At 31.4% G+C, this 9,871-nt stretch overlaps 1 protein-coding gene across 2 annotated transcripts; it reads right to left on the bottom strand.

The window, feature by feature from the left end:
• Positions 1 to 515: 515 nt before the first annotated feature.
• LOC105788035 (nuclear pore complex protein NUP35) lies at positions 516 to 3,391 on the bottom strand. 2 transcript variants are annotated; one of them, XM_012614714.2, is made up of 4 exons: positions 3,222 to 3,391; positions 2,138 to 2,732; positions 1,537 to 1,648; positions 516 to 1,064 (listed from the first exon to the last, which is right to left on the bottom strand). In XM_012614714.2, the coding sequence occupies exons 2-4, from the start codon at positions 2,710 to 2,712 to the stop codon at positions 759 to 761; spliced, it is 993 nt and encodes a 330-aa protein (XP_012470168.1). In that variant the 5' UTR covers positions 2,713 to 2,732; positions 3,222 to 3,391; the 3' UTR covers positions 516 to 758. The 2 variants fall into 2 exon arrangements, with proteins under 2 accessions (XP_012470168.1, XP_012470169.1); XM_012614715.2 differs by having other exon boundaries at positions 2,138 to 2,714; positions 3,222 to 3,390.
• Positions 3,392 to 9,871: the final 6,480 nt, after the last annotated feature.

Genomic DNA, 9,871 nt, shown 5'->3' with positions numbered 1-9,871 from the left:
AGTATTGGTTAGGAATGGAAAACTGTCAGCACACTTTTCTCCTCTGATTTTGTTCCTCTTCTTTTCTTAATTTCTGCTTCTCCTTTCTATCTTGGATTTCCGGTTCCAATCATAACATCCTCAAAAGCCAAATTTCCTAGAATAAAGAATAAAATATCATATACATAGGTATCCGATGGTTCTTGTGAAAACTTTCATTTCAATATAGCAAAGCCACTTCGAATGATTTTTGTGACTGATACCAGTTACTACTCAGATTTCCAACATGTCTTGCTGATTTCACAATGCCGGAATAGGTGTTCCGCTGTTTCAGGATGTCTCGCACACAATGAGCAATTGTCACTAACCATGAGACAAGCAATATCTCGTGGGTACATCCCCAAAGAAAAAAACCTCAAATTGGGTGGGAGTGAAGTCCCCATTTTTGGGGAAACACTAACATAAGGTATCAGTCTCGTCACTATAAATGTAAAGGCATGCACATTTCACCAACTCAGCCAAAATTATTCCAAAGATAGTATCAAAGCAAAATTTGAATTAGATAGCTCACGCACTCTTTGAATCGTATCAAACCAAAAGTTCAAGACACTCTTGGTTTTCTAGTCTTTTACAGCTGCAATTACAACACAATCAATTGCATTTCCCTTTGTTCAGGACATAACCGTATGTCCTCCATGAATATCTGGAAGGAGCACCATCCAACAATTATGAAATAGAACAAAGGGCATGTGAGTGACCAAAAACAGCTTTTTATTTTTCTAATATCCAAACATGTATTCCATGATTTTGGTCCCTAGTGATTTTGTAGGGTTTGCAATAGCAGCGCTTCCTGATTGTCGTGCATTGGTATTGCCATTTTGAAGATAGTATGGGCGAGATGGTCGGAAATTGCTCAGCTCTGGTGTTCTACTTGATGGTGGAGGCAAAGTCATGAAACCCTGATTATTAATTCTTTCATTTAGAGCCTCACGTTGCATCGGATCTACTGGCTTCACACCGATTATTAGTGCTCCATTAATTTGCATTCCATTCTTGCTGAGAGCTCTCTGAGCATCAGATCGGTTCTGCACCAAAAAACAAAAGCAACTATTAGACTTTATCAAAAAAATGAAAATACATTTTGCTAAAATCTAAACTAAACACATAAATAAGATCAAAAGATCACAGCCCATCTTCGAAAAGCAAAAGTTCTATCAGGTTTGGGTTTCAGCAAAATCCATAGAGATATTTAGCCAATACGATTCCAGCTTTGATCGAGGAAGGCAATATGTTTAAACCACAGAAGGGTCAGAAATTTAAGTTCGAACTTATTTCTCAGTGAACAGCAATCCTCTTTTATATTAACATCCAGCTGGATTACTTTTTCTATCATTAGGATTACATACCAATTCCACAAGCATGGATAGCATGCATGCAAACAAAATGAACAAAAGTCTGCAAAAAGGGACCAACAAGATAGATAACCAGAGAACATTAAAACTTGTAACGAAATAGCATTAACAGGTAGTATTTCGGATTGTGAGAAAGAAGATTTACCAGATAAAGAATGTGCATCCAGTTAGCATCCCTTGGACCAGGAACATGCTTCAATATCACACCACACTTTTCAAACTCTCGCAAAACTAAATTTGTATCAGCAGGAGAAAATCTGGAAAGAAAGCGAATATTGAAGTCAGGTCTTGCATACATATAAGAACATGACTGTACCATGAGTTTAACCCAAATGTTTAGGTTAAGTTTGATCTACTAAAACAGAGAAACATGAAGAGATGGAAGTCACCACCAAGGAAGTTATAAGTTCAAATCGCTGCTGAGTTATATAAGGTTAGAAGTTGCAAATAGCAGTTCAGAGGATAGTACCCAAAGAAACCAAGAAAGAAGTGTACTATTGTCAATAAAGAAATTAGACAATACCAGTTCCTACAACATTTAAGCAAACAACATCTAAACAATTACAATTTTACCTGACATAAATGGGTAAAATTTTGGCAATGTGAAAAATGATAAAAAGGGATTCAAAATGCAGAGAAGTGGCTGCTTAAATAATACAAGAAATATTTACTCCAGAAATTGCTAGAAGACCACAAGACAAACATGCCAATTATTAAGTAGAACAAGGAAGTAGCAAGCAGCATACCCATAAACTGTAACCCATTCTTCCTCATCCAGATTGCCTGCAGGTACAGAATTTCTTTGTATCTCAGGCCTAGCAACTTCCCTCGGAGGCGGAAGTGTGATAAGAGCACCAGGTTGAACGACACCCTCAACAGGAGAACCCTTTCCCTTGTCATCCTGCTCATTACTACTATTCTTTGCGGGTGACCACCAACTCAAACTTGCTGGGCTCTGCTGATTCTGCTGCCCATTAAGTATAGCGAATGAAGTGCTAGCCCCTGACTTGCTCTTTGCTGGAGTTGAGAAGTCATGTCCAGAACTTTGAACTGGGCTTTTTGGGTCTGACTTGATTTCGGGAGACATAGGATAATCCAGTATACCAGATTCAGGAGAAAAATCTGAACGGTCCTCCAAGGTGTACATAGGAGGAGGTGGAAGATCTGAACCTCCAAAATTCTCCTGCCATAAAGCTGAGACAGCAGCCGCTTGACCAGGACTAGAGAATTTCCCTCTCCGGGCAGAGATCGGTGACGCCAAATCTTGGTAAAACAATGACTGTCTCCCCGATTTTGGAGTTCTATGAACTACAGTGCTCATTTCTTTCGATTATATGAGCACTTAAAAAAGAGTTCAGTATAAATATCATGTCATTACCTTTACCAACTTAACTAGCCTATCTAAGATTCAATTTCAAGAAGCTCAACATCGACCAAATTTATCAACAGAAAATTAAATAACAAATAATACATCTTAATTACTCTCTACGCATTTTTGGTTGCTGAGAATTTTATTAAAAAAATTTACTATAAAGCTTGATTGATTTATTTATTCATCAAGAAAAGCTTTATTAATTTAGGCCAAAAGAACCAAAGCTAAAGAAACATCGTTTTTGCTTTTATTCGGATTTATTTCCGTTGTCCTCAAAGAAAAAAGAAGAAGAACCAATAGCTTAACGTGCTTTTTTGTTTTTCTTCAATTTCCCTTTCTCGGAAACCAAACTTATGTCCCACATATACCATTTTTGCAGCACAATTTCCTTAACGAAGATTTTCATCGACATTAAAGATAAAGTTAAACAGAGAAGAAAAGAGAAAAAGCGAGAGTACCTTGAGTTGAGTTGAGGTCTACTGGGATTGTCCCAAAACTGAAAGGCAGAGGAGCTCTTTTCAAATCAACTGTGAAAGGAATTTTATACTCGAAACCCTAAACCCTGTAGTATTCAAATTTCAAATTTTGGATTTTCAATACTGTTTGAGTTAGCTTCAAATGACGTAAATGTCCTTCAATTTTCCGCACAATACTTGTGCCTTTTGCCCTGTTTTTAATTTTTGGCTAAATGATACATGAACACCTGAATTTTGATGAATAAAACCCTTCGTGAAGAAAGCGCTTAATTAATTTTTAAAAAAAATTTAAATTGTATTAATTAAGTTATTTGATTAATATTTTTCATTTTTAACTGTTATAATATTTAGTAGTGGAGTCAAAATTTTGTGTTGGATGGATCAAAATTAAATTATATTTTTTTACAACAGTAAAAATGTAATATTATTATTTTAATAGTTTATATATTTGTAATTGTTAAATGACTAAATCAAATTTTTATCGTTTTAGGGATTAAAGTGTAATTTTATCATTACTAATTTAAAATTTTATAAATTATAAAATACCTAAATGAAAAAATAATCATTTTAGGGGATCGAGGCCCTTATCAACCCTGACTCCACTACGACAATGTTAATGTAATCGTTAACAATATTAATATAACACTCTACATTAACATTAGATAAAATAAAAAAATTCAAAAAATATTTAAAACATTTTATTAGAATGAGATTTTTGGAATTCTAAAATGAAATTCCTTTAAATAAGTACAAATTGAATATAGAAACCATATCGATTTTTCTAAATTATATAAAAATTATTTTTAAAATATATATATAAGATGTGTCCCAATGTTTTAATTCTATTCATATTTTTACAATATATAAAAATAAAAATATATATTTTAGAAAGTAAATATATATAGATAAATTTTAATTTTATTAATTATATGAGTAAAGTTTTTTTTCAAAATATAAGTATATCCTATTAAAAATGTGTATCAATTAGTTTCTTACACATGTAGTCAAAAATGCTCAAGTAATTGGATATATTCACACTTAAAAAAAACTTTATGTGAATGTCTAATAAAATTAAAATTTATTTATGTATTTATTTCTAATAGAATTAAAACATTGATACAAATCTCATATTTTTAAGGAAAACATGTTGCTTTTCCTGCTTCTTCCTTTCAAGTTGTTCAACCTTCGTCCGATATCAACATTGCCATCCTTGACACTCTACATTCCTTAAGTAGCGATGTTCGGGGACTTTGAGATGAGTTTAGATCTCATTGAGATGATGTTAATTCTCGGTTGTCGACATTAGAGATGCAAATGACATATCTCCTTACTCATTTTCCTTCGACACCTCCTTTCTCTGCTCATGATGATGATTAGAGTAGCCTTTTAAGTTTGCATTTTTCATATCATTGTTCATCACATTTGCACTATTACTTTTGATCATTTCCTATGTCTATGGCTTCTTAAGTAATAGTGCAAATATGATGAACAATGATATGAAAAATGCAAACTTAAAAAGCTGCTCTAATCATCATCATGAGGAGAGAAAAGAGGTGTAACACCCCAAACCCGACCTAGAAGTTACAGCCAAATCTGGAGATGTTATGTAAAACATTGTAAACTCTATTTACACAAAAAACTCGGTTTATTTGAAAGCAAATCTTACTTAGTTGTTTTATTGAAAACGTTGTTTGTTTACATTCTTCTAAAAGTGAATAACTTTGCAGCGGAAATTATTAGAAAGTTGAATTTTGGAAAACACAATTTGTTGTTTTGAAATTATTTGTTTTGTAGAAAATGAACATTGTCGATTGTAATACCAAAAAAAATTACTACAGTAAGAAAGTAAGATAATATTCTTGATATAGTAAAATAAGGAAATAAAGTGATAAAAAGGGTAATTTTGAGTTATGTCAACATTGAGAAGTATATTATGACATATTAATTCAAGAACGGACTAAATCGCAAAAGTGAGAAAAGTTTGTGGCCCAAGAGTAAATACTCAAAATTTAAGGGGTTAAAGTGTAAATATGAAAAAGTTGAAGGACCAATAGTGAAAATATTTTAAGGGTAGAATAATCTAGAAACCAAGGAAAATGGATGAATTAGGACCAAATTGAAAAGGTGAAGAATTTTGAGGGACTAAATCGTAATTTTACCAAATTAAGTGATGACTCAAGGATGAAATTTTAAAAGAACATAAAGGCAAAATGGTCAATTAGAAGAGAGAGAAATCTAGAAGGCAATGATGATGTTGGTGATATTTTAGATTAATTAATTAAATAAATATTAGTTTATTAATATTTTAATTTGATTTTTAAATGATATTTTATTATTTTATTATTAATTTATTTAGTATATATATATATATATGTGGAAAGAAAGATGAAAAGCAACCAACCCATCATCTTCCATGCATCCAACGTGAGGAGAAGAGAGAAAGAAGGAAAGTTTTGCTTTCTTTACAATTTGGTCCTTCCTCCAAAAACTTACCATTTTCACCTAGAAATCAAAAGAATTTCCATATCCATCAAGAGAGAAAAATAACAAGGAGACTATGGGGAGCTAGAATATCAAGTTGGATTCAAGAAATTGAAGCTGGAGGAGAGAGAAAATCAAGTTAAAGATTGAAATCAATAGGACGAGGTAAGAACATTGAGATTTCAATATATTTTTAAGTTTGATATTATTGAAATAGCATGGAAAAGATGTTATAGTAGAGTTTTCTTATATAAAGTCTTATATTCTTGATATATTAGTGAAGAGAAATAAGTGAAAGTGATGGGAAATATTATAGAGAAAGGGAATAAGGAAGTTATAAACTTAGTAATTAACATTTTGCACTAAAACAGTTTTGGACAGCAGCAGTAGGTTAACTTTGAAAAATCACCATAAATTGTGGAAATTAAATTAGAGGATGAAAAAAATATGGAATTAAATCTTACTGAGTCTAGTTTTTCATAGAAGAAATGGTGTAAGTAATGGAATTGTAAATCATGAGATATAATAGATTTTGTGAGACAAGGTCAGAATGATTTCGGGTTCCCTTGTTCTGACTTTGGAAAATCATAAAATATTGTAAAAAAATAATTATGGGTTATAATTTATATGTTTAAAATCCTTAAAGAGTATATTTTGATATAAATAAACATGGATATCATACAAATTTTTTACAAGGAGATAATTAAGTTTTAGTGAAGAAGGGTCAGAATTATCAAACAGCAGAACAGAGGTGACTTTAAAGAATAAACTGTACTTATTGACTCAACCAAAATTATGAAAATTTTATGGTAAGAAGATATGTGAGTCTAGTTTCAGATAAAATTAATGGATCACAATTTGGAGTTTTTAGCTCAATATATAAATAATTTAGTGACTATGACTCAAGTGGACAGCTTTTAATGAATATATAAATAAATGGTGAAATTATAGATAATGTCACATATAAGCATGTCATATACATTAAGGATGTGGAATGGAGAGGAGGAGGAGGAAAATATATAATTATTCAAATAGCATGAGTTTTCATTAAAATGACCAATTTACATGTTTTAAGTTCAGGGACTAAATTGAACAAATGTGAAACTTTAAGGGTAAATTTGTAAAAATGTCAAAAGTGACCAAATTGCATGAAATGAATTGTTTTATTATTTAAATTAGTAAATTGAATGAAATATTAACTTAGATCAAGATTGGGTGGAAATTGAGAAAATAGAAATTTTTCAAAATGTCCCTAAATTCGCTATTTCTACAATTTAGCTTTGGTAAGTTCGTATGAACTATATTTTGTATAATTTTCATAGAAGTGAATGCTATTTGGTAATGAATATTATATATGTGTGTGTATTATTATTGGAATTGAATTATTATTGGTAATAGGTATAATTATTAGATGTTTTGAAATGATTATCGGAAACTAGATTGGGTTGGAAGCTTGTTGGAGATATATCACATTATCCATTGGTTCTATTGGTAATTTTGGATGATTTGATTCTGGTTATAATGACTTGTATAATTTAAATTGGTTAATGTTAGCTCATAAATGTTTTGATTTTGATTGATTATAAATATGAATGCTTGATGAAATGAAATGTCTGAAAATTAATTTGTAAACTCCGGTAATGCTCTATAACCTTATTTTAGAGAAGGATACGGGTTAGGGGTGTTACATCGATAAAACGTTTAAACAACATCACGCGAAAAATATAAATAAAGTTCAAAACCAAAAACAATCCAAAATGTCCAAGCAGTCCAAAATTTACAAAACTCTCAAACCCAAATTTAAATAAATTAAATTTATGAAAATATTATTATAATCGAGCTCCCGTCGCACCGACTCACCTAAGTTTGAAGATTACCTGAAAGTGACAGACAACAAAAAGTGAGTTTTTATAACTTAGTGTGTAACAAATTACACAAAAGTCAATCAATTATAAATTTATATATTTATCAGAAATAGAGTTTTTCAAAACATAACAGATGTAGAAATATAATCCCAACACACCATATGGGGTATTATATACCCATCCAACCTTACACACCACATAGTGTCGGTATGACACTTCTTAGAATATTTGCAGCTGAGCTGCCAGTTTATTAGGCAATTTATCGCCGTTTACAGAAATATGTATGGTTAAGCCACCAAATACGGTAGGTTATTAAACTGCCCACACTTCCTCTGTATAAGAAAACCCCGTCCCAGATGCAAATGCAGAACTAACAGATATCAAATATGCCTACGATGTACATGCTTATAATGGTAGATACAGAACATATATATATTCAGATAAACATAGCATATTATAGATTTTACCTTTCTTATTCATTTCAAGTATACATATTTACAACAAATTTTTGCTAAACATACCGACCTTACGGAAGGCCTATGATCGATCCAAATGATGTTTACGGTCCTAGGAAAAATTTTAAAGTTTTGAGCCCATATGGCCTAAATGGCCAGCTCGTGTGGCCCACAAGGCCCAAATAGCCCAGATTGTGCGTCACACACGGCCTAGCACACGACCTGGCACACGGCCGTGTGGCGTCGACTGTGTAGTTTTGTGGCTTTCGCCATTTGCTGTTTTTCGAGTTTTTCATTACACACCTAATCTGATTTTAACAAGTAATCAACCACGAGATTTTTAGAACCTACACGCGTCAAATAGAGCACCAGATCAGTAACAAAAACGAACGATTAAAGGACAAATACCTCGATTTTTCACAATAACAGTACCAAACGAAACCTCAATTGAATACCACACAAACACCACAACCCTCAAATCAGTACCAAAACTTACCTTTGAACGAAAACAACAACACCCCAAGCATTGATCGATCCATGACCTTCACCTAAATAATCCAAACGATCAATATCGAAAAACGCTTTACTTAAACCCAATTTAGTAAGATAAAAAAAATAACAAAATGAAAGACTTCACTCGTAGGAAAAATAAATATTGAACAAACTTACGAAAAAACCAAATTATCAAACCCTACTGACGACCACCACCAAAATTAAATAAAACGATAACCCAAATCAAGAGGAACCAAAAATATCAAAAGTAAAGAAAAAAAGAAAGAACAAGAAAAAGAAAGAAAAAGAAAGAACATAGTGCAATAGCAGGAAATGCAAGTAACGGTGTGAAATGAGGGCAAGGGAGAATCACGTGATATTCTTATCTCACTACCTAACAAATATTTGTAAAAGAGTTTAAATTAAATCTAAACTTATCCACAAACTTGATAAAAAGAATAAAATATTCCTTATGTATACGAAGACTTGAACATGAAACCTCAAGCAAATACACCAAACACATAACCGCCCAACTAGAGCAAATCACATGAAAAAAACCAACAAATTAGAACTTAAATTTTTGGGATGTTACAAGAGTTGTCGAAGGAAAATGAATAATGAGATATGTCATTTGCATCTCTAATGTCGACAACCAAGAGTTAACATCATCTCGATGAGATCTAGACTTTGATATATTTTTATTTATGTTATTTTTATATTCATTCATTTTTCATATATTTTTTGAATAAACCATCTTTTCTCCTCAAACTTTATTTTTATTTTTGATATAACAAAAATGGGAGAAGAAAAGGTAAATTGATTGATTAATATTATGCTACCTTATGCAAATTATGTGACCATTTTCTTCAAAGTAAAATGAATCTCAAATTTTGAAAATGTATGTTAATTTTTATTTAGGCCTTACATTGAAAATAACTTTTATTAAGGGGAGCAATATATTCAAAACAAATTTACCAAATGTTTGTTATATTAAAAAGGGGAGATTGCTAAACTAAGCTTTATTTGATAATATGTTTGGTATAATAAATTGAAGTGTTTTTAATAAATTGACAAAATGATTTTTCAATTAAATTCTAAGAGACAAAATTTTATATCTTGACTTGGAACCCTTAGAAAATTTTTAAATCAACTTCAAAATCAAGTTAAAATGATTTTAACAAAGTAAAAATTCTTTTAACTTGTCAAAATATTTTTCAAACAAGTTAGAACAGCTTCATGCCCAAATGTATCGATACCTTTTTGGCCAAGTATATCGATACCCCTTAGAAAAATGGTACCAAATTGACATTATGTTTTTCACAAATTCAACTAAGTATCG

Source organism: Gossypium raimondii, chromosome 2 (assembly GCF_025698545.1).
Source record: "Gossypium raimondii isolate GPD5lz chromosome 2, ASM2569854v1, whole genome shotgun sequence".
NCBI classification, from domain to species: domain Eukaryota; kingdom Viridiplantae; phylum Streptophyta; class Magnoliopsida; order Malvales; family Malvaceae; genus Gossypium; species Gossypium raimondii.
This window is presented reverse-complemented; position numbering and strand designations above follow the sequence as displayed.

Coding starts and splice junctions, on each gene's coding strand:
- LOC105788035 (XM_012614714.2), bottom strand. CDS start 2,712: ATGAGCACTGTAGTTCATAGAACTCCAAAATCGGGGAGACAGTCATTG. Junction 1,649..2,137: donor GAATGGGTTACAGTTTATGG/GTATGCTGCTTG, acceptor CTTTCTTTCCAG/ATTTTCTCCTGCTGATACAA. Junction 1,065..1,536: donor GGATGCACATTCTTTATCTG/GTAAATCTTCTT, acceptor TTTTTGGTGCAG/AACCGATCTGATGCTCAGAG.